Source organism: Gopherus flavomarginatus, chromosome 20 (assembly GCF_025201925.1).
Source record: "Gopherus flavomarginatus isolate rGopFla2 chromosome 20, rGopFla2.mat.asm, whole genome shotgun sequence".
Lineage (NCBI taxonomy): Eukaryota > Metazoa > Chordata > Testudines > Testudinidae > Gopherus > Gopherus flavomarginatus.
The window spans coordinates 24,734,366-24,758,940 of NC_066636.1; the positions used below are offsets into that span (position 1 = coordinate 24,734,366).

Below are 24,575 nucleotides of genomic sequence, written 5' to 3' on the forward strand. Positions count from 1 at the left end.
CAGAGCTTGTAGGTACAGAGAACAAGACTCCTCAGCCGGGTCCATTCTGGGGCCCAGTGAGGCAGACCCCCATGTCTGCCCTCACTCCTTGTCCCCAGCCAGTCCCAAACTGAAAAGCCCCTCCAGCCCCTCCTCTCTGGGCTGTGTCTCTTTCCCGGGTCAGGAGGTCACCTGATCTCTTTGCTCACCTTTAGCTATTTCCTTGCAGGGGGGAAGGCCCCTGGCCATTTGTTGCCAGGGAGACAGAGTGTCAGTGATTTATGTACACTGGCCTTTATCCCACCATCTAGAGACTTAAGAACTGCATAGGGGAAACTGAGGCACCCACACAGTATTCAGAGGAAACATTAAGAACAGTCCCACTTTGTCACACCCTGGGAGCAGGTGCCTTTCCCACATGGGCTCTTGGACAATGCTCAAATGCAGTGTGTGATCAGATGTTCCTGAGTATGGCTTTAATCAACAAAGAAATCCACATCAGCATAACATAGCTTATCTCAGAACTTCTCCCCAGGCATAGCTGTTCCCTCCTCAGGTCTGCTTAGCCCAGCCTCTAGGTCTTCCTTCACCAGGTGCTGTAATGAGCCCCTGCAAGTCTGCAGTGCCCACTTACTCCTTCTCCAGCAGGCCCTGCTGATGGGCAGAGGGAGGGAGAGGGGATTGCCTGCCTGTTCAGACCCTCACATAGCACATGTGGCAGCGTCCCTGCTGAGAGGCTGAGGCACAAAGGGTAAGCTCCTCTCAGGTGCGAGCAGCCTGTGCCCCGCAGCACGTAGGAAGTGCTGATCCCTCCCAGCCCCTCGGATCCATGCTCACTGGAACAGCAGCGCTGCCTTGTCGCCTCAGCGGAGCACAGGCCTGGAACAGGCAGGTACTAACTCCCTAACAAACCTGTGAACCCCCCACTCCAGGCACTGCGGGATGAACCCTGCTGCATGCAGAGCCTGGGACCATGAACCCTGCTGCTCCTGCTCAAGGATCATGCTGCTCTTGGATTCCAGGGCTGAGAGCTGCTTTCCACAGCCTCTCCCTCCCACAGAGCAGCAGCAGCCCACCCGATAGGGGCTGCGAAGGCTGGAGCAGGGCATTGCCACTCCAGAGGCCCTGGGCTAGTGCAGCTCGTGTAGCGCCAAGACAGGCTGCAGGGATCCTCTGGGAACGAGCCAGCCCGGCTGTCTGTTTCTCCAGAAACCCTTGCCCTTCCTGTCTCAGCACTGAGCAGCTGCAGGAGGGGGCCTGCACTGCACTCTCAAACAAGGCTCAGGGTGGCGATCTCTGCAGCATCCCTGTCACTCATGTCCAGCACTGATGGTGCAAATCCACTCCAAGGGAGACATTCAGCATTATGTCCCCCAACACACACACAGCATCATTTAGGTTAGATAAATGTCTATCAGGGATGGTCTAGACAGTATTTGGTCCTGCCATGAGGGCAGGGGACTGGACTCAATGACCTCTCAAGGTCCCTTCCAGTCCTAGAGTCTAGGAATCTATGAGTCTAGGACCACAAACGCAGACATGTCTGGAAAGGTGCTGGTTCTCCCCAGGATTCTCCCCTCTGGAGGAGCTCCCACCCCACAGGGGACCTACCTGCACTTCCCGTGTGTGGTAGGCAATGATCAAGCCCAGCAGGATGACCGTGGACAGGCTGATAAGGCATTTCAGGGCCAGAGAAAACATGGACTCCTGCAGGACAAGGAAGGAGAAAGCATTAGGGGAGTGAGGGCCAGAAAGGGGTGACTCCATGCCCACTGAGACATACAGGAACTGGGTCCATGGGCCAGGGCAGACGGGAATGCACGGGCCTTGGAGAAAGCAGAATGCCTCTATCGCTACAGGGGAAGCTGTGGGCGCATGGATAACACAGCAAGGCGTGAGGTGGAGGCAGCTGCCCACCCCACCCCTGTTTCTGAGCCTGGAACATCAGCACATGCTCTACCTAACCCCCCTCCACACACACACACACACACACACACACACACACTCTCTCTCTCTCTCTGCAGGCAGTTTCCCAGAGATACCTGCTGTCTGGCCCCTCCCTGCAGCCTCAGCCATGATTCTCCCCCCTCTGTACAGCTCCTCCAAGTGCTCTGGCACAGCAACCCCCTTCTCCTCATCTGGAGGTCACACTCCCACTCAGCGATGGGCCACCCAACTGAGAAGAGCGGGTGCTGAGCACAGGGTGCCCCAGATGAGAATACTAAATAACGATATGTGTGCCTCTGTGTCCCCTTCTACCCCAGGCCCTCTGAGTGCGTCACAAGCACTAATTCATCCTGCCCCCTTTTCTCAGGGCAAACTGAGGAACAGATGGGGTAAGTGACTCACCCAGAGCCACAAGGCAAGTCAGCGACAGCTGGGAATAGAACCCAGGAGTCCTGATCCCCAGTGCCTTATTCTAGCCACTAGACAACACTGCCTCCGGGCCACGGCAAGAACCTAAGACTGATGCTCCATGCAGTGGCCTCGGAGAGCTGGCAGCCACAAGTGCTAGGCTCGTCTGTGCCCCTCAGCGCTGCGATAGCACCACGTTTGGCAGAGTGCACTGCACCCCAGCACTCAGGCCATCTGGCACCGCGACAGGAGGGATACGAGCGGCCGCCTGGGCTGACAGCCCAGGGGCAGGACAGGGACTCTGCAGCCAGGAGAAATGAGGCAGCCAAATCGGATGTTCTTTGCAGATGATGCGATGGGGGCTCAGAGCTGGGATGGGCCATTGGGGACGGACCCTCTGTCTCACTGCACCAGCTTGACCCCGCCCCCCAAAAGGTGCCTTTTGCCCCACCCCCCACAGCCACCCCTGGCTGTGGATTCACTCCTAATGGAGTTCAGGCAGCTGGTGCCTGGGGAACAGTCAATACTGTTTATATGTGAGCACTGGATGCAGCCTCACAAGTTACTCGACCCCAGCCGTGTGTTTTACAGCGGGAAGTCTCAGGCTGCAATGACACAATCCATCAGCATAAAGGGACACATCAAACCACCACTTCTTGGCTTGATTTGCTGTTGCAATTGGGAGGAAAAAAAGACACAGCTCCAAGGCCCCCAAGTTGAAGCCTCAGCATATGAACAAGGTGTGGGAACCGACCGTCCCTGCATGAGTCTGGAGACCTTTCCCATCACAAACATCCACCCAGCAGCGGCCCTTGGGGGGAACTGCTGGTGCACAGGACACAAAGGTTAGTGCAAAGCTGGTGCAGTGGGTAGGATGCTGGCCTGCGGTCTAGTACCTGCTCTGCCACAGAGGCCCTGGGTCAGTCGGTCTGTTCTGTGACTCAGTTTCCAGTCTGTAAAATGGGGACATCCCTTCCCTCCTGCACAAAGACAACACTGCAGGCTGTACACCTACCAGCATGTGAATGCCTGAGCTCAGGGGTGAAAAGTGCTGACTGCATGCCCCCATGCTGGCAAGAAGGCCTGAGGAATAGAGGCCCAATGTGCGGTGCCCCAATCCTGCTGAACGGACTATGCCACCAAGGGTAGCAGCTTTCTGAGGCCAAGGACCCAGCTGATCTCAGTCACACAAGCAACAAAATAGCAATAGTAGACCCCCAATCGGGCCTTCCTCCAGGGATCTCAACCCTCCTACTTCAGGGTACAAGCCAGCCTCTCACTGGGGGTCAGGAGGGAACTCCCCTGGGGGCAGGTTACTCCATCACTGGGGGGTGCCTTGCACCTTTGAAGCAGGTGGCACAGACTGGTGAGATGAGGACTGCCCAGCCCAGCACTCCCTGTCCCTAGGGTCTCAAAGCCCCACCCTCTGGTAGGAGGGAAGTACTATTGATCCCCTCTTTACAGCTCTGCCAGCACCCCACTTGGCTATGGAGCCTGACCCCAGGCAGCCCACGCTGCACACCAGGCCCACCATCCATCCAGGCTAGTGACACAGCAGCCTTCCATCAGCCACACATGGCTGTATCATGGCACAGAGGCCAAGGGGACCAAGGAGATTTACAGAACAGGAATCCGACCCAGGTCCCTCAGGGCCACCACCGCAAGCACAGCCGTACCTCTGCATGCGGCAGCAGGCCAGGCTACGTGAGCCGCCACCGGACCAAGGGGGCCACGGCCCTGCACCTCCTGGGGCTCTGCAGCTGGGAGCACGATGCTATTGGCATCGATTTGCTGTCTGGAAGAGCAGCCCTTTTCTCAATGAGGTTTTTAATCGAATGCTGTTGGATGTAATTAGGTCTCCCCTCAGCCGGCCAGGGGATTCCAGCAATCTGCTGAGAGTCAGCATTAGCTCTGTAATATGGCAGCCTAATGGATGGTCTAATTAGATCCTCCTGCTAATCAATGCTATGTAAATTAAACCAGCCCTTAGTTGCCCATGAGCAAAGTGACCGCTTCCAGACCCTAGGTCTCTGCTCCCTGACCCCCCCCCACCTCACCAACAGCATTTCCCCAGGGAAAGGCCAGACAGCCGCACCCCTCTCTTTCCTCACTGTCTCACTTCCTACCCAAGCCCTCATTTTCCTCTCCGTGGGGCTGAGGTACGTGTGTTCATGGCAGCTGCATGAGAACAGACCTCTGCCCTGTCTCTCCCCTTCAACCCTGGGTAGCTGCCCTGGGGCTCTAAGGGGTGTCACTGCTGGGTAATGACTGACCTGAGCCAGCTCCAGACAACGGAGTGATGGGAAGAGCTGGGTCTTGGCCTGTTAGGAGAGGAGCTGGTTCCTCTCCCAGGGGGACAAAGGCCAGCAGCGAGCGTTCGGATCATTATTGCAGCTGTCCAGCCACTTGGGCTCACCCAGCACACACAAGAGCCCTGTGCAATTTCAGTGCCAAGCAACCTGCCCCAGCAACAGGGCTAGCTGGAGTCTGGCTTTTCCCTGACCTCCACCAGATGCTATGAACACCTGGAGCCCTGTCTCTACCTCCCAAACCCCTCTGCAAACCCCACAATGCAGTCAGCTGCCCCAAGGACCTCCTGCCACCATCTCCAGTGTTTATGGCTCAGCAGCCCCCATATTTCACTCCAGTTGACAGAGTCAATGTCTTTAAACACTCTCAAGACAAACAAGCTTCTGGGTGACTTGCTTACAACACTTAGTTCCTCCTATTACAGCCTGCCTGTCCTAGTCACTGGAAGGGCCCTGTGCAGCACGTGGTTCTGCTAAGCAGAGTGCTGGTGCCGTCGGAGCACTCCTGCCTGGGGCTTACAAGGGCAGCCGCACTTGGAGACCCCAGCTGCAGGGTGCTCCCTACCGGCCAGGGTGGCTCACAGTCACACAATTAAAGGTGGAAAACCAAGGGAACCAGCAGAACAAGGAACTGTCCCAGAGCTGGGACCCCACTGGGGTCAGGAACCCCACAGACAAATACCAGCCCCTCCTTATTGTCCCAGAATGTGGGGGAGACAAGCCCCTGCACCCTGGCTTCCTGCGATTCACCAGGACTCTCAGCCAGTCAGTAAAACAGGTGGTTTATTTAGATGACAGGAACACAGTCCAAGACCGGTCTTGCAGGTACAGACAACAGGAAACCTCAGTCAGGTCCCTTGAGGGAGCGGGGGGTGCCAGGGAGGCCAGAGCCTCAACTTGGGCTCCCCTCCCTTTTCCCACCAGCTCCAAACTGAAACTCCCTCCAGCCATCTCACTCAGCCTTCCCCTCTCCTTCCAGTTTCCCAAGCAGAGGTGTCACCTGGCCTCCAACCCCTCAGGTATCCTCCCTCAAGGCAAGTCTCCCATCCCCACTGCAGCCAGTCCCAGCAAAGTTCCCCTGCAACCTTCCCAGGTCAATACTCCCCACTCAGCAGTCAAAACACATTAAGAACATCCCCACTTCGTCACACTTATCTGCACTGAGGTAGCACTTGGTGCTGCAACCAAGCTGGAGCCCTGTTGTGCCAGATGCTGCAGACACAGCAAGGCAGCCCCTACTCCATGAGCTCCTGGCAAAGGCAGGATTATTCTCCCCATTAGCAGAGCTGGAACTGGAACTCCCAGACTTTCCCAGCAAGGTCAGCATGTGGGGAGTGGAGCTCTGTAGATCTAACCCCACCTGTGCGGGGGGTCAAGCACAGGCCATCCGGCCCAGGACACCCACCCAGGGAGCCTGCTAGACCCAGCAAACCAAGCCCAGATTTCCTGAGTTGTGAGGAAATAACCACAAAACCCTCCTTCCTCTCTCTCAAAAGTGTTGCAAAGGGAGGCAGAGCCAGAGCCAGGGTTAAGCAGGGCAGAATCTACCCAGGGAAAGGGAACGGGGGATTGTTAGCAGAGCCCCAGGACAGACCCATTGCTGCAAAGACCTCAGTAGTGTGTCTCCCTTTGTCTTCCCACTGAGCAGGTCTCTGCCAGGGCCACCGGTGCTAATGGGGCTGCTTGGCTTCTCACCACGCAGCCAGAAGGGAATTTCCCATAAACCCAACAGCAGAGCCAGAGGAAATCAGGGCATTTAGTGGGATTGTTCTAAGTGCCAGGAGATAAAGAGGCCCATGGGAGAGATACAGACAGGCAGAACTGCTGACAGATGAGCAGAGAGCAACAGCTGATGCCTCGGAGAGTTACTCATGAAGCACTGCTCCTTTCCCAGGGAAGTTCCCTAGCTGGCTCGTGGGCAGGCTGTGGTGGAGGGTGAAGACTCAGGCAGGGAAGCCCTTCTCTGTCAGAGCCCTGCTAACCCCCTTCGGCTGTGCTAAATCGCCTATGGCTCAGGGGCAGAGGGGTTGGTAGCATGTATGCAGCCATCCACCCTCATGCAGACAGTGCTGGGGAAAGGCACAACACACCAGCCCTGGGAGGCAACCCTCTGTTAATGCATCAGGCAGAACAGCCCCCACAACAGTGCCAGCATCCCTGGTCAGTATGCTTCAGCCTTGCCATGCAGGGACTGGCCCAGGGGCGAAGGGGAGTTCTGCCTCAGACCCTCAGAATCCAAGGCCAGAAAGGACCCCATCATCTGGGCCAGCCAGCCAAAGAACCTCACCCAATGACTCCTGCATCCAACCCAGAACATCTGGTTCAGCTGGAGCATGTCTGGTAAAAAGGCATGCAACCGCCCCCCCCCAACCCCCAACAGGGAATCCCCCACAACCCTTGACAGGCTGTTCGGGTAGTTCGTTACCCTCCTGTGAAAAAACTGAACCTTATTTTTAGTCTGAATGTGTCCGGCATCAACTTCTAGCCCCTGGACCCTGTTCTGCTTTGACTGGATTAAGGAGCCATTTATCATCTGCCATTCACACCCCACCCCCGTAGGTAACTGCAGATCATGATCAAGTCACCTCTTCACCTTTTCTTTGTTCAGTGAAATAGCTTGAGCTTCCTCAATCTGGTGGTGAGGCAGGTTTTCCAGACCTTGACGCCTGGACCCTTTCTGACTATCACCACCCTTTCCAGAGCGTGGACATAGTATTACGAGACTGGCCTCACTAATGCTGTTTACAAGTCACACCATCTCACTTCTCCACGCTCATCCAGCCAGGACTGCATCAACCCAGCCACGAAATCGCACGGAGCGTTTCTACCCAGACTCCTTAGTCTGTAGGTTGGAAGTCACTGCCTTCCAACCTACAGCCCCTGGAAGAGCTAGACATGTGACCTACATTCTTGGACCCTCACTATATAGCATTGTCTTTGGCTCTATTAACAGGCATGTGAGCCCAGCACAGCAGGTGCCCAGGTCACTCTGGAAATGACTAGTCCCCATCACTATCACATCGGTCAGCAGAGAAGCCAGTCAGTGGTGCATTTTAGAATGTTCACTGGCCTAAAACCACCAGCGTGTTTCACATGGGCCGCTGAAGAGCATGGTCTAGTGGCAAGCAGTGTGGCATAGTGGATAGAGCCCAGTGGCCTATGGGAGATCCTCCCCTTTCCTTAGATCCTCCTCTGGGGCTCTGCCTCCCCACGAGCATTTCAAAACAAGAGGAAATCGGTCCTAAAAATACCCCGCTGGTACTAACGGGAGCGATATTCCGGGTGCAGCCTGGTGAATGGGGACCATTGTTCTCCTGCAGCCCGGCAGGGCCATGCATTGTTGTCAGCTTCACAACTTGGCACTCACCTCTCCATTGTTTGGATAGAATGGCTGGTGCCAAAGGAGCGCTGGAGACCAAACACAGGCTATTAATAGGCAGGTTCTAGAGTCCATCTGACACTGCCACAGAGCCACTGCCTCTACCTGCCTCTGCAGCATCCAGCCCTTTAGAGGTACCCGGACATCTGGGCAGTCCGGCACCTCTCTGGACTGGAGTTTGCCACACACCCTGTGGCGTGCAGGTCTAATGTCTCTCCTGGAGACATGGAACCATGGCAAACCAGGACTTGTTCGCTACCAAATGCACAGTCATGGTACACACAGGTTGGGATTAAAGGGCATCAGCACAACTACAGAGGCAGGGAGAGCTCAGGGCTGGAACAGCCAGGGGCTGCAGGCTAGGACTGGGGTGCCAGGGGTAGGGAACCCCCAAGACAGAGAGCAAGGGGCTGCAGGACAGGGTTGATGCATCTTGTCGGAGCTCAGCAAGGGGAACTCACCCTTCACTTGCTAGTACCATAGATTTGCCTTGACCCAGCTGGTTCTTTTCAAGAGCGGGGAACGTCAACAGCCAGTCAGAACATTTACATACACAGAGTGACCGAGCCTCAGGATGACTCAGTACCTGTAGGGAACAGGTAGGAATCTCCACTGCCACCTACAGAAATGCACAATGGAATGACTAAAAGGAGGGGGGCTGTACCCAAGGCAGGAGACCACACCAGACGGGCCAGTGTTTGATCCAGTGCCACGAATCCCATGGCTCCCCGTATCAGGAGGGGAAATGCAGCCCCTGCTATATAGTGTTGAGCATGGCCTGCTGCTGTTCCAGCCTGTCCCACCCACACGCTGGGCCAGAGCCCCAGCTGGCTTAAATCAGCATCATTCCATTGAACCCAGTGCTGGCTTTGGCCCACGGCATCCAACCAGGCCTGGCCTATCAGAGAAGAGGGACTGGCAAGGGGGCTTTACAGCCAAGTATTATCAGTAGGGTATCCGGGATCAGAGCCCCATTGTGCCAGGCGCTGCACACGCAGGTCTACAGACACTTGGACAAGGGCTACGCAACTGCTGTGCAGAGACCACAGCCTGGTCTCATGGTTTCCTCGTTCTCCCCCATCTGCCTCAGGCTGAGAGCTGTCTGGAGCAGGACTGTGTTCTGGTTCTGTGTTTGTGCAGCGCTCGGCGGTAGGGGACCCTGGCTTGCTCCTTTAAAGAGGAGCAGATTTGTGTGCGATTCGAAATGGATTTAGTGAAACTAGTGCAGCTTTGTGGGTGGACACAGGCAAGCTAACCCACAAGAAGTGTCCAAGGTCCGTCCCCCCCCCCCCCACACACACACACACTGTCCACCCATCCCCACCTCAGTTTAATTCAATCAGTGTGCCATCAGCTGCAGTTAACCCTTGGAACTTATGCATGCAGGGAACTCTCTCCTGAGAGGCCCTGCTCTGAAGAGCTCAGTCTAGAAGCATGTGACACAGGAAGGGTGGTGAGAGGAGCAGAAGAGGCAGGAAGGGGTTTTGCCCCTGGTGAGAGCAGGACTCTTGGGTTCTTTCCCCAGGCCCAAGGGGCTCATGGAGTTGGGAACAGCAGTGCCAGCAGCAGACAGCCATGCCTCTGACCACACTGGAGCTTGTGCTGCCATTGCGCACCTGGTCCTGGTAGCTGTCCAAAAGCAGCTACCGGGCTGGCTGGACCGCTAGCCAGATGTAAGGCAGAACCCTCACATCCCAAGCCATGGTGAGATCTAATGGGAAGCCCTGTTCTAAGCAGGTCAGTGTCACTGTGAAAGGAACACCCAGGATTACCTGCAATTAGGTGTCTCTCCTGGAACTGTTCTGCCATCAATTATGGCCTGTTTCAGCCACTGTCTAGACAGTGTTAGCCCTTCACTGCCAGGCAGCTGGTCAGACCAGGAATGCCTGTTGGCAGAGGAGCTTTTCCGAAGCAGAGAATACAAACACGCCCAGAAGGGTCTGTCAGTGCCAGCTGCATGGAGCTGTCCAGGGCGCCCTGTAGGAGGCTGGCAGTGTTCATCTATAGCACCCCACCCTGTAAGCAGGGGTGGATGCTGCTAGGAAAGGGTTAAGTGGGTCCCGCTGACTCACTGGGCAGGTGGCTTAGTATTCCACCCAGAGACACAAAGGTGTGGCCCACTGGAGGGGGATCAAGAGAGCTGGCTGAGCAATGATGCAGGAGGATCCTTAGGGACTGCCACAGCATGGGGAGAAGAGATCAAGCTGAGCTTGTTGTCAGTAAAGGCAAACCCCAGCTCACGCCCACACATGGTTCTCACAGGACAGGCTTGGCTGCAGCCTGTTCACAGTGAAGATTTTAGCACGTTAAGCGTCCACAGCACTCCCCTCAAAGCGCTCCCGCATTCACCTGTCATTGCCAAATCCCATATGGGGTGCACAGCCACAGGAGACGGTCACTATGGGGCACCTAGTGAAATCCTCCTGGTTTCTCTGCCCGTGGGATTCACTGCACCTGGCTCACCTGCAGCCCCTTCCAGCCCTGCCCCTCTGTCACCCTGCTCTCAGGACACAGGAAGCAGCTGGGACTATGACAGACATTAGCCTGACTGAGCACGGTGGCTTTGATATCAGTCTGTCACTCCCATGGGGCTCAGTCCGAAGAAAGGCCCAGCTAAGTGGGTGACCCCAGCCGGGCAAGCATGCAGAATCCAGGGAGTGTTAACGTTTCCTTGCCCATTGGAGGAGTCTCTCCGACCCCCCTCCCCTGCCTGCATGCTGCTTTCCAATTTTAATAAAAAGCAATCCAAGCCAAGCTGGAACAGCCCAGGAAACCGAGACAGAGCCAGCAACAATCCCCTTCGCACCCATGGGGCCATGGCACGACAAGGCGGAAAGGTACAAGACAAATGATACTTTGGGAAAACCAGCCACACAGCCCCGGTCTTTATGCACCGCTCCCATCAAAGCCGGCTCCAGAGGGGCCTGGACAGGAAGAGCTACTGCTGGCTCCCACACTCGCCCCCAGGAGCGGGCAGAACTGAGGCCAACGCCATTCATGGGTGAGCAGAGTCCAGCTCGGAGAAGAGACTGGGGCTTAGGACAGGTGAGCACCCAGAGTAAGGACACGAATGTGCACACGTGTGTTGGGGAGGGTGGCTGCATGGCCCCATGTGTACACATAGGGTGTGGGGCACAGACATCCCAACGTCCAGCCCATCTAGAACAGGCCCCCTCAAACCCATCTCTCAAAGGGACGGGGGTGCCAGGCAGGCCACATGACAAGAACTGGAGATCCCCACTCACAGTCGCCATTGGGTGCATGGAGGGGTCAGTGGCCAGGTCACCCACAAAAGGCCACTGCTCTATGGCACAGCTGCACCTGGGAGCCAGCAGCCCTGGGGTGCTGTGCCCAGACTCCAAATCCCAGCATATAGTGCTCCCTCTTCAGCCAAGTGCTAGGCAAGGGGGCACACATGGCATGGTGTTCACAAGCAGTCCTACAACACACATGCCAGGCCTTGCAGTCCAGAGCCTGCATACAGCCCTACAACAACACGCCCTACCTAGAAAGGGGGGGCTGTCGGCTGGCACCTAGCTCCTGGCTCTGGGTGCCATGCCCTGGGCAGCAGGCCCTATCCTCCAGCTGGGGAGAGGATGAAACAAGCTCCCAGCCTTCTGCTCTCAGCTAAGAGCTGGAGCCAGGTCAGGGCCCAGCACTGAAGCAGCCCCAGGCTCCTTCCAGCCCCTTCCCCCAAGGAGCACAGAACTCTACTGCCAGCTCCCAACACTTCCATCAGGGGCCCATGGACACTGCCAGTGAGTGCCGGTTCCTAACACAGTGGGGCCTGGAAGCTGCCTGGGGATACTTATAGACAAATCAGAGCATTGGTGGAGCTTCACAGAGCAGCCTCAACCCTGCAGCCACACTGGGATGGACTGGGGGCAGGGGGAGGAGAGAAGGAGGGATGGGGATACACTTCAGCAGACCCTGCAGCCAGATCACAACCAGTCTCATTGTCGCAGGGAATGGGCAGGACCCCTCTTGCCCAGGGGCAGCCTGCAGCCAGAGGCGGCTCAGGAGGCCCCAGGCCTGTGGCTGGGTGGGAGGTGCTGCTCGCAGGTGTATGCTCAGGATGCAGGGACGCACGGCCTATTCTCCATTTCCCAGCATCAGGGGCAACCCAGGTTCCCAGTCTCTGCAGCATGGAGAGCACAGCTTCCATACCACAGCATGTCTGGACAGCTGAAGCCAGACCCAGCAAAGGGTTCCTCCAGAGAGCTCTGTCAAAGCCTCTCTCTCTGGCCAAAGCAACCCCTGCTAGCCCAAATCTGGGCCCCCCAGCTCTGCCAATGCCCCTCTATCCCCATCCACAGCCCCCCTGCTATGCCAGCACTGAGTGCTCTTAAGCCCTGGCTGCAACACCCACCATGCTGAGCAACAATCTCTGAATATCATACTATGACCAGAGCCAGATACCCCTGTCCTGCCCAGCTGAGAGAGGCCTGGGGGCAGCTGGCCCTGCAGAGCTGTCTCCAGCTTCCACCTCTCCCCTCACTTCCTGGGCTAGCCCAGCTGAGACTCAGTGGGGGCGGGACATGTGGAGCTTTTGCCAGATGAAGCACTGCCTTGGGCTAGCAGGCCCAGGAAAGACTCCCTGCTGCTGGGGAGACCGGGCCCAGACAGCCAACCACAGGGCCTGGGGGAGGGTGCGGGGGGCATCACCGCAAAAGAGAAATGGATCCTTCCCCCTCCACCTTGCTCCCTGGGGATCCACCACACAGGCTCCCCCCTCAGCATCCCATTGTGCAGGGGCGCAAACGTGGAGAACTGCAGCTACCTTCCCGGACAGCATATGGCCAGACCTTTCCTAGCAGCCGCACCCATGCTGGGCAAGCCACATCAGAGCCACAGAAACAAGGCACCAGAAAGACCCAGAAGCCAGCTCGGGGGGCAAGGGAGGCGGTCAGAGCCACAGCTCTGCGGCCACCCAGCCCCTCCACTCAAGAGCCTTGAGCAAACTTAAGTGCAATTAATTTGAGCACGGGGGATCCTACTCCATTCCTTTGTTGCCGGGCCTTGCTGCAGCAGAGGGTGACCTGAAAGCTCACCCCACTGCCTGTATATTCCTCTCAAACACCCAGAACTAGCCCTGTCTCCCCACCCCTCATCCCTGCATAGCCCAGCCAACAGCCCAACCCAGCCATGCTCCACCCTGCAGATCAGTGCCTGTCTCCCGTTTGGGAGCCCTGTGCACTCATCAGGACTTTCAGGCATTTCTCCTCTCCTCCTGATTTCTGGTTTCAAGGGAAAGGAAGAAAGGCAGGAGCTGAGTGCTAGAGCAGCCTTTCCTCTTCTGCTGCCCCCCGCACTCCTCCCCACCCAGCTCCTCTGATTGCTACAGGAAGCAGAGAGCAGCCCCTTCTCACACAACTCCCTACCTCACTGCTCCCTCTGTGTCCACATGACCCGAGCACTGCTTGGCACCAGCCCAGCTGCAAACTCCCCCCCCCCCTCGCCCCCTTAGCAAGAGCCAAAGGAATGCCAGGGAATGGGACAAGCTGCACAGATCCCCCTCGCCACACAGCCCAGCGCCTGACCATTCCACCGCTCCCTGCCTGCGCTGCACACACCCTTCTAACGCAGATGCCTATTCATCTCCCCTCCCCAGATAGGTATAAATAACATGACAGATGTCTATACAAAGAGTTATTCATATCCCTACCAGCGCACAGCCAGAGAGAGAGAAAGGGAGCCTGTGTGTGTGTGTGGGGGGGTATAAATAACACCCCCAGGGGGCAGGGGCACCATTGTACTAGCTGGGGGTGTCTGTGCCATAGACTCAGGGCACAGAGCGTTCTCTAGGCAGGGTGGAGAGTGTGCCAGTCACTGCCACATGGGGTGCTGGGGAGCGAGCCAGGACACTGGGTCTCACACACGTCACCCGGACAGGCTTGCACAGAGCAGCTTCTAACTACACAGGGATCAACTCTGAGCCGAAGGACTCGTCTCCAGCAGCTGGTACTTGAGGGCCCTGTTCAGGGCTGGGGTCGGCAGAGGAGCAGGACCCACTCGCATGTCCTCTGACTGTGGCCCAAGCATCCAGCCCCAGGCAGTGTTTTAAAGCAAGCCTGGGGTCGCAGAGCCAGCAAAACAAAATAATTAAAGCCAGGTCGTGAGGGGCACTTTAAGCCCGGGCTGCTCCCAGATTAGGGCAGAGCCCCCATTATTTCAGACCTCTAAGTACTGGGCCCAGGAGCAGAGCAGCCGCAAGAATCAAGGGCAATGCCCCACGGAGGCCTAGCAGCCATTTTAATGGTGCCACCCTCCTGTCACGGAGGTTGAAAAACTGCGAACTCCTGCAAGGGGGTCAGGAACACCCCTTGGCTACTCACCACCCTCGGCTCCTCTACTCCACCGCTCCTGCAGGGGGATGGGATGCTCTGCCCCACCCCATTAGCAGGCACTTCCACCAGCCTGAGCCCCCACCTGTTGGCTGTGTTACAAAGGACCATCGCCTGTGACAGTGGTTCCAAACAGCAGCAGGCTGAGGAACCAGAGGCAAAAATCAAACCCTCCAGCAAGTCCAACAGCATGGAGATCCCACCCCTTCCCGGCTCAGCCCCACCCCAGGGACCAGGCTGGGGGGCTGTCAGGCAGCGAGCAGACAGCTGTGCCCTCAGGGCTGGTGGCTGTTTGCAAACAAGGCCAGAGACAGGAGCCAGGTGTGACCCCTGCATGCCAGCACTTTCTACAGGCAGCCACCCTCCTCTGGGCCTGAGCATGGGGAGTCAGGAGAGCCCAAGGAAACAGGAGGGAAAGGCACCAGACATCCCTTAGTTAGGAGGTAGCCTGTCCCAACCCACTCCAGCCACGGACAGAGCCCAGAATCCCATGGGGGAGTCACAGAGCAGAGTGTGATTCATGCAGAGAGCCCTGGGAAAGCCAGTCCCACCACTTGCTGGTCCAGTGACTCCACTGGAGCAGACGGGGGTGGGTCTTTCCTGCTGGGAACAGTGCTACTGCCAGAGGGGTCCCGCTCCTAGGAGGGCTGAAGCCACAAGGAGCTCCCCCCACGCCAGGACAAGGCACATCCCTGGCTGTAGGTGAGCCCATGGCAGGAGATAGAAAGCGAGGGCAAAGCTGGGGCCCCCTAACAGAAAGGAAGGAGCATTTTACAGGGGCTCAGCCAGACCCCAGGGTCCAGCTGCTTGGGCTCAAGGCTCAATCCCACAGGGAAATTTCCTCTAGGCAGACAGCAGAACATAGCTGGGCCAGGCTACCTCTCCCGAAGGGGACAGGGCCAGCCAAGGGGAATCCCCAGCCACACCCAGACAAGGAGCCTCCTGGGCAGGGTCTCTGTAGCGCCCCCCACACAAGGGGTTGTAAGGCTGGACCAGGGCTATCAGAATACACACAAGGGTAGGCGCTGAGAAAAAAGCAGCCCTGGGGCAGCCAGTCTACCCTAGGTAACAATCCCACAGGAGCTTGGCCATCGGGGACTGCCAGGAAGGATGGGGGGGGGTTGAGCTGCGGAGGGCAGGAAAGCGGGGACCAGAGAGCACTCTGAGTGCAGGGGGGACCTGAGAACTCAGGCGGTGGCTGGCAGGGGGCGAGCGCAGCGGCAGCCCCTGCCCTGCGGAGTCACTGGACTCCCATTGCCAGAGGTGTCCTCGGCCCCTGCTCTGTGGCTGGGTTTCACAGAATAATGTGCCAGCGTCCCAACAGCTGCGCCCTGTCTGAAATTAGCTCTATTGAAAATCAACAGCTGAGCAGCACCAAGCACCCCACCCACCCCATGGGGGGAGCCGGGGAGAGAACTGACACCAGCCAGCCCCCCCCGTGAACTCAGAGGCAGCAGCTTCTCCCTCCAGCCCGTCCCTGTCCCCTTCCCCCAGCTCCGGGCTGCAACAAGCGCCAAGCGCATCCAGCCAGCAGGGCCCCCGCTCTGCCAGCGTGTGGGGAGGGCTCCTGCGCCCCGTCACGCCGCCAGCCGGGGGCTCGCTGGGTCCGCGCCCCGCGGCAGGTAGCCCTGCCCCCGGAGGCTGCCCGGCAGTGCCTCGGGCCAGCGGCGCCCGGGGGGGCCGGGGCCGGGACCCCGCCCACCTTGGAGTAGAGCCCCCAGGACAGCTCGGTCTCGATCACCATGACGACGATGCCGAACATGCCGAAGATCAGCGCGTAGTCGCTGAGGCGTTTGCGCTTCTCGAAGAGCGCGCGCCGGTGCCCGAGCCGGTAGCCGATGTTCTGCTGCTTCCGCTTGGGCGCGCGGGCGAAGGCGGCGGGCGCGGGGCGGCGGGACACGACCACCTCGGGCGGCGGCGGCGGCGGCGGCGGGGGGCCCGGGCCGAAGGGCTGCAGCGCCTGCCCCTCGGGCTCGGCCTCCAGCAGGTTGCGGCGCGAGGCGCTGAGGCGGCTGAGCGGCTTCATGCCGCCGCCGCTGTACCGGCAGGAGCTGACGGCGATCTCGGTGAAGGGGTTGCTGTCCCGCCGCGGCGCCAGCGGGCTGGGCTGCCGGTGCCGCCCGGCCGCGGGGCCCGGCGAGGGGCCGCCCGGCGGCTCGCTCAGGTTCAGCTGGCTGCCCGGGCGGGAGGCGGGCGGCGCGCCGGGCGAGGCGCGCAGCAGGGACCCGGCCCCGGCCCCGGCCCCGGCCCGCGGGGTCTCCTCGGGGGCCCCCGGCGGCGCCTCCATGCTGGGGGCCGCCTCAGCGCGCGCCCCGCGGCGGCCCGTGCCCGGCGGCCTCCCTCCCGCGCGCGGGCATGTGCGGGGCGGCGGCGGGGGCGCGGGGCGGCTGGGCGCCTTCGCCGGGGCTGCGCTGCGGGCGCCTTGTGCTCGCCGGCCCCGCCCCCTCGCGCCCGCCCCGCCCCGCCCCGCCCCGGGGCGTCGCCGCGCGTGCGCGGAGCCGGCGAGGGGGAGGGGCACGATGGGAGTTGTAGTTGGCCGCCTGCCCGGGCGGGGCGGTGCTCGGCGGCTGGGGGCGGGGCGAGGCGCATAGGTTGGGTGCATGGTGGGGGTGGGGAGTGAATGGGGGGGTGGGTGCATGGTGGGGCGTGGTGCATAGGTTGGGTGCATGGTGGGGGTGGGGAGTGAATGGCGGGGATGGGTACATAGTGGGGCGTGGTGCGTAGGTTGGGTGCATGGTGGGGGTGGGGAGTGAATGGGGGGGATGGTGCATGGTGGGGCGTGGTGCATAGCTTGGGTGCATGGTGGGGGTGGGGAGTGAATGGGGGGGATGGGTACATAGTGGGGCGTGGTGCGTAGGTTGGGTGCATGGTGGGGGTGGGGAGTGAATGGGGGGGATGGTGCATGGTGGGGCGTGGTGCATAGGTTGGGTGCATGGTGGGGGTGGGGAGTGAATGGGGGGATGGGTACGTAGTGGGGCATGGTGCATAGGTTGGGTGCATGGTGGGGGTGGGGAGTGAATGGGGGGGTGGGTACATAGTGGGGCGTGGTGCATAGGTTGGGTGCATGGTGGGGGTGGGGAGTGAATGGCGGGGATGGTGCATGGTGGGGCGTGGTGCATAGGTTGGGTGCATGGTGGGGGTGGGGAGTGAATGGGGGGGATGGGTACATAGTGGGGCGTGGTGCATAGGTTGGGTGCATGGTGGGGGTGGGGAGTGAATGGGGGGGTGGGTACATAGTGGGGCGTGGTGCATAGGTTGGGTGCATGGTGGGGGTGGGGAGTGAATGGCGGGGTTGGTGCATGGTGGGGCGTGGTGCATAGGTTGGGTGCATGGTGGGGGTGGGGAGTGAATGGGGGGATGGGTACATAGTGGGGCGTGGTGCATAGGTTGGGTGCATGGTGGGGGTGGGGAGTGAATGGCGTGGTGCATAGGTTGGGTGCATGGTGGGGGTGGGGAGTGAATGGCGGGGATGGTGCATGGTGGGGCGTGGTGCATAGGTTGGGTGCATGGTGGGGGTGGGGAGTGAATGGGGGGGATGGGTACATAGTGGGGCGTGGTGCATAGGTTGGGTGCATGGTGGGGGTGGGGAGTGAATGGGGGGGATGGGTACATAGTGGGGCGTGGTGCATAGGTTGGGTGCATGGTGGGGGTGGGGAGTGAATGGGGGGGTGGTACATAGTGGGGCGTGGTGCATAGGTTGGGTGCATGGTGGGGGTGGGGAGTGAATGGGGGGGTGGGTACATAGTGGGGCGTGGTGCATAGGTTGGGTGCATGGTGGGGGTGGGCAGTGAATGGCGGGGATGGTGCATGGTGGGGCGTGGGGCATAGGTTGGGTGCATGGTGGGGGTGGGGAGTGAATGGTGGGGATGGGTGCATGGTAGGGCAGGGTGCATAGGTTGGGTGCATGATGGATCCAGGGTGTGCGTGGGAGGGGGGAGTGAATGGAGGGGTGGGCGCATGGTGAGAGTGGGGTGCATAGGTTGGGTGCATGATGGATCCAGGGGGTGCATGGTGAGGGGGGAGTGAATGGGGGAGTGCATGGTGGGGGCAGGGTGCATAGGTTGGGTGCATGATGGATCCAGGGTGTGCATGGTGGTGGGGGGAGTGAATGGGTGGGAAGGGTGCATGGTGGGGGCAGGGTGCATAGGTTGGGTGCATGATGGATCCAGGGGGTGCATGGTGGGGGGGAGTGAATGGGTGGGATGAGTGCATGGTAACCAGACAGCAAGTGTGGAAAATCAGGATGCGGGGGGTAATAGGTACCTATATAAGACAAAACCCCAAATATGGGGACTGTCCCTATAAAATCGGGACATCTGATCACCCTAGATGGGTATATAGTGGGGGTGGGGTGCATAGGTTGGGTGCATGATGGATCCAGGGGGGTCCATGGGTGGGTTGGGTGTATGGTGGAGGTGAGGGAGTGCATGGAAGCTGAGGTGAGGGCAGGAGGTGCATGGGGCAGAGTGAAGGGTGCTCAGTATAGCAGGGACTGAATTCCTTTCCTGAGTGCCCCAGAAGCAGGATTGGGCAATTCCTGCACAGAGATTTGGGGAGAGGGGGTGACCAGACCCCTAATTTTCTCTTTGTTCTGCCCATCTCCTCCCACTGTGGGATCTGTTTGAAACTCGCCCTGGGGGATGGGATGGTGATGGGAGGTGACTCACTAACCTCCACCCCAATCTACTCAGCCCCTTGCTCCAGTTGTGGCTGCCCCAGGGTGACAGGCTCTAAGTGTGAGAGGTGAGGCAGCCGTCTGGTCTGTGAGAGCCCTGGGGATGCCCCCACATCCCCAATCCCTGAATCCATCTATCTCCCGTCTGGTCTGTCAGAGGCCAGTATGACCCCCAGGAACTGTGAAATTGGAACAATGCTCTTAGGACTTAATGGATGCAATTGTTTGATATTTGGAATGAAACTATAGATGGGGGTCAAGTTGCAGTAGGGGAGGGTCCATTGGCTCAGAGACCCATTAGAACATCCCATCCAGCCCCCTCTCATTTACAAATGCAGGTTATAAAGTTATACTGGAAATTTCATCGCAGTGGGTCCCTCACTAGTCTTCTATAGGGCATGCTTTCCCCACGCTTGCAATGCAGTCACTTCTGGGGAGGGGTATGGCAGCAGTTTGACAGCATACAGCAAGGCTACAGTCACAGCAGTTGAAAGACATCAGCTGAATCTGCAGGGGGATTTTGATTGACACGGTGGGATTAGCAGAGTTAGAACTTGGCTGGGAGAAGAGATTTCACAACCTACCTGCTGGGGAAAGTGCCATGGGATGCCTGTTGGTAGCAGCTGCACCCTGGATACTGCTTCAGATGGAAAGAGCACCCCCTGCTGAATCACCAGCACCGTTTTCTGCAACAGTGCAGGCTGGGTGTGAGCTGGCCCTGTCCTGCTGAGTTTGGAGAGCTGAGGGGAGATCACAGCCTGAGGGGAAATGGCTGCTGTACTTCAGAAATAAGCTTCTTCTGGGTTCATGCTGTTGGTACCAGGAAATTTGCCCCCTGCCTTTCTCACCTGGAGCCAGTCACGTGCAGGTAAGTGGAACATCAATCATGGTCACTCCAACCAGCAGGAATGTCCTGGATTTGCTTGTGCTCGGTGTAAAGGGCAAGAGGACGGAGCAGCGGGTTGGAGAGAGGACACCGTTAGCCAGGGGCATTGCCTGAGGGAGCTTTCCAGGGAAAGGAAGACACATCTACAGTCCCTTTCTGCAAGGCCACCCAGAGTGGGGGGGGCAAGTGGGGCAATTTGCCCCAGGCCCCGCAGGGGCCCCCACAAGAGTTTTTCGGGACCCCTGGAGCGAGGTCCTTCTCTCACTCTGGGGGCCCTGGAAAACTCTCACGGGGCCCGGGCCCCCGGAGCTTCTTCCGCTCAGGGTCTTTGATGGCAGGGGGGTCCTTCTGCCCCCGAATTACCACCGAAGTGGGGCCCCCTGCCACTGAAGACCCTAGGCCCCCTGAATCCTCTGGTCGGCCCTGCCTTTCTCTATGTGCCATGCTTCCATCTGCTTCCTGCTTGCCTTTGCAATGCTCAGACCTCTGTTGGTGGGATCTCATGTGCTCTCCTGTGGCTTTTTCAGTGGCCCTGCTGGTGTGTTTTCTACATGCGTCTCACGGGCATTATCAGGCACGTTTGGGTTGATCCCTAGTCATGTGTAACTCTCATCCATCTGTTCAGGTACAATGGGTGCAGATGCCCCAGCCCCTGTCCGTCCACACAAGGTGCAGGGGAGAGGCAGAGGCCTGCTTTAGTTAAATGCACCGTTTACCATCCTTGGAGGCCTCCATCCCCTGCTAGTGATTTGGCTTCGGACACCAGCCCATTAGAATTACATTTTCCATGGCATTAAATATGAATGGTTGAGGTTCTGCTGTTTCCACTCCAGGCCAAGCAGCAGTCTCCAGCCTCTGGCATCTTTGTCTTGTTCTTGGAGGAATTTCATTAAAAAAATGGCTTTTAATTGCACCTGCTATTAGTTGGCAGCACCAAGTGAATGGCTGCACCCGTCTCCAGGCTGGCACTGGGATGGCAAACTCATTCCTCATGGTGGGGAGTGATGAGTAAACAGGGGCTAATTCGGGGTGGGGGCAGCTGGCTCATCCAAAAACCAGGTGGGTACCCTAAGTACTGCCTCTCTCCAGGGCTGACAAACAGGTGGCTCTTCGATGACCATCCAATCAGGTAAAAGAGCACATGCCTCCCCAGCAGCACTGTACGGCCTCAAGGTGCTGAATGCGAGGAGCCCCTTCCATAAAGGTGAGAGTTAAAGAGTTGCCATGGACACGGCCTCCTGCTGCTCTCGTTTACTCTTGGGGACTCAGCCACGATCTGCAGGAGGCGGATGCCTGCCCACGGGGCTGGCACTGGCAGAAGGGCTGGGCTGAGGATAGAGCTGGCACTAGGGTGGGCTGGGGAGTGGGTCGCTGCATCGGCAGGGAGGGCTCTGTAGCTGGGCACACACCACGCCAGCACATTGTGCCCCAGCCTAGTGGGGCCTAAGCCTCTGGAAGAGGAAATAGAGCAGGATGGGTTAGTGGCCATCCCCCATCTGCCAGGTTGTCCCAGCAGTGTCCTGGGCTTGGCCAGGGCATGTTTGTCCAGCTATGGGCAGTGTGCAGGGGTTACCCCTCCCAGAGATGGGACCCAGACCTTTCCACAGAGGATGACCCTGCCCCATGAGGTCCCCATTAAGTTCAAGAGGATGCTGCCCCTTTTAAGAGTCTCCCCTGGCTTCTGTGATTATATAATGTCTCCTCTAATCGCCTTAGATTTGACGAGGCTGATGATTGCAGACAGAGGGTGGGGATTATGGGCAGCAGCTGGAGGTGGGAGTTAATGGAGCCCCTCGAGGCCAGCTCGGAGCAGGGGGCCTGGTCCCCCAGGGCTCTTGCCTGCCTTGACACAGGTCCCATGACCAAGCTCCATGCTGCTGAACAAAGGTTGGCTCCTGGGGTGGTCTGTGGGGGTAGCACAGCTGGCAGGGAGTGGGCCCTGTCTCCATCCGCCCAGGGTGGGGAGCGCTAATGTTCAATGCAAGCAAACAGAAGCCAGATCAAACTAGCAAACACTTACTGCAAGGCTGCATTGAATTGTGACTTGATTTCTTAGTCCCCAGAGTAGTAACACCCAAGAACCCAAAACCAGAGAGAGACAAAGCAGGCTGTTCCCAGGGCAGACATACAACTGACACCACCCTGGCTGGCTGGTTCTCGTCGGCCCAGATCCCACGCTTCCCTGCAGAATGCCATAGGCTGCATGCAGGAACAGGAATCCCCTGAAATGTAAAGCGACAGCTTACAATGTCCATATGCCACAGGAGCCACCCCACATTTGGGGTTCTCTCCCCTCAGGCCTCTACATCACTGGCTGTTTGTGTCGGCCTCAGGGACTCACTCACGAAGCTAGGCATTGAACCCAACTCTCCCCTGCCCCAGCTCAGTCCTGCGACCCAGCCCAGCCTGTCTTCACCATCTTGAGAGGGGCTAGCAAATGCAGTCGCCTTGCCCAGGTCCCCGCTGCTTTCCCCTCCTGGGCCTCCAAGTTGCTGTGGTGGGCCGCCCCACCCAGGCTGCTGCAGGTGCGTGCGTGGACCGGCCCGGGGGATGTAGCCAAACATGGCCCCCGAAGCTCCCCCTGCCGTTGGGTGCAGGGACGCTGAGCAGCCTCACCATCCTCCATCAGACTGGTTGGCTTGACACCTCCAGCCCCAGCTGCCTGGTCAGTCCTCCCTCCCCAAGGCTGGGAAGGGGAACGATTGGCCCAAGGGGGGTGTGCAGGACCCAAAGCTCAGCCCAGGCCTGCAGTAACCGTATGCCCCTCCGTGGCGCTGAGTAGGGGTGGGCTGTCCTATGCATCAGCACCCCCCAGCAATGCAGCAAGGCTGGGGGCAGCGAGTGACAGCACTACAGCTCCCACAGAAAGAGGGGCTACAGGCCCCCCAACCTCCAGCTAGTCCAGCCTGGGGTCTCAGGGCAGCCCTGCTCCTAGACCCTGCAGTGGTGCTGGCCCAGGTCCCTGGGAGCTCCCCCCAGCGAGGGTATGCGAGTCACAGCTCCTGCCAGCCCCCAAATGTGACCTGTGAAATGAACGGAGGCAGGGGAGAGGCCTGCACAGCCCTGGCACTCACCCACTCCCCAGGGCAGTGTTTAGGTCTTGGAGCAGGGCTGCTGGGGTCCAGCACAGAACCCCTGGTCCCCCGTATCACCTGGGAGCAGCCTGTGAGGCAGCGCCCTCCCGCCCTGCCCCAGCCAGCTGCTCCACAGGGAAACAGGATTGCAGTTGTTAGTTATTAGACTGGCTCCTTCTGCTTAGGACGTGGCTAATCCACAGGGAATTGGCTGCAGTGAACCTATTAACCGCAGCACCAGGCGCCTAGCTGCCATTCCAGCCCCAGGAGATAAACTGCTTATTCACACATGCAGGGCGGGGGGCTCCTGGAGCTCAGAGGGGGTGCAGTCTCAGCTGGGGGGGTGGGGGTGGAAGGGCTGTGGCTCCAGCATTTGATTTTCCTCCTGACAGATCCAAACAAACCTGCCTCTGAAACCCAAAGAGGAGCACCTGCCCCCCAACCTGCAGCGAGAGCTCAGACTTACTTTAACTTTTGTCTGGGCTGGTAGCTCCCTAGATCCCCCTGCTAGCCCAGCCCTGAACTCGCTCCCCCATTTGCTGGTGCCCCTCAGTGCCAACCCACAGTCCTCCTTGCCCCTCCCAGCCCATTATCCCAGCTCAGGCTTTTCCTTGAGCCAAGTGGGTGAGATGTGGACAAATATACACCATGGACTAGGGACCAACAGGCCATGTGCTCTGGCCTCGAACTCAGCACCGGAGACCAACAGGCTGGTGCAGGATGCTCTGACATGCCCTCGGGCTGCAGCTCTGGGACCTAGAGCGTCCCCCCTCCTCTTAGAAAAATGGGGAGCCATCGAGTGCAGTCACACCCCGAACCAGCCAGCCCCCTCCCCAGGGCTGGCTTGGAGCCTGACCCCCAGAGGGGAAAGGCCCCGTGTCCCTGCCTCTCCCTGAGGCAGCCAGTCCAGGCCTGGAGCTGCACAGGAGCAGGTCCCCCCACTCGCCCAACTCCTGCGCCAGCAAGGCGATTCCTGCTTGGAGAAAGCTGAGGCCCAATGGCTGCACCGTTGACAGGAGGCCACTAGAGGGAGCTGCAGATTCAGCCAGGACGCACCTGGCCCAGCACCAGCACCAGCCTGCAGGTACCTGGGCCAAGGGGCAGGATGGGGCCCAGCAGGGACTGGCAACGCTCCACGAACCCCGTGGCAGCAGGACCCCCCCCCATCTCACTCGGGCTGTCCCTAGTTCCTGCCCAGCAAGGCTCCTTCCTTCAGCCCACAGGGGAGAGCCCCCCATTGAGCCCCATAAGCACAGGGCTCAGCCCAGCTGGGGCCAAGCTGGAGCAATTCATGGGCCAGTGAAAGGAGATGTCCTGGCTGCAGCTGAGAGCACTGGGGCTTGCAACAGGCCTGGCACTTCCCTGCTTCCCTTCCAGCCAGAGGCACCCCCCTCTCCCACCTACTTCCACATTGGGGAGCAGCGCCCCTCGCTGGTCAGAGTGCAGCTCACTCACCAGCCTCACAAAATCGTAGGCGTGGAAGGGACCTCGAGAGGTCTCTAGCCCAGCCCCTGGGACTCCTTGCAGGACTAAGTATCATCTAGACCATCCCTGACAGGGATTTGTTTAACCTG

General features: G+C 59.0%; 1 protein-coding gene across 4 annotated transcripts in view; it reads right to left on the bottom strand.

Annotated features, from left to right (window-relative positions):
- KCNN3 (potassium calcium-activated channel subfamily N member 3) overlaps positions 1 to 16,207 on the bottom strand; it is a 75,322-nt gene extending 59,115 nt beyond the window's left edge. For all 4 annotated transcript variants that reach the window (XM_050930123.1, XM_050930119.1, XM_050930122.1 and 1 more), the window contains exons 1-2: positions 16,069 to 16,207; positions 1,591 to 1,686 (exon numbers count right to left, since the gene is read on the bottom strand). In XM_050930123.1, coding sequence (XP_050786080.1) covers positions 1,591 to 1,686; positions 16,069 to 16,128 — 156 coding nt within the window. In that variant the 5' untranslated portion in view covers positions 16,129 to 16,207. The remainder of the gene's footprint in view (positions 1 to 1,590; positions 1,687 to 16,068) is intronic.
- Between the last annotated feature and the right edge of the window lie 8,368 nt (positions 16,208 to 24,575).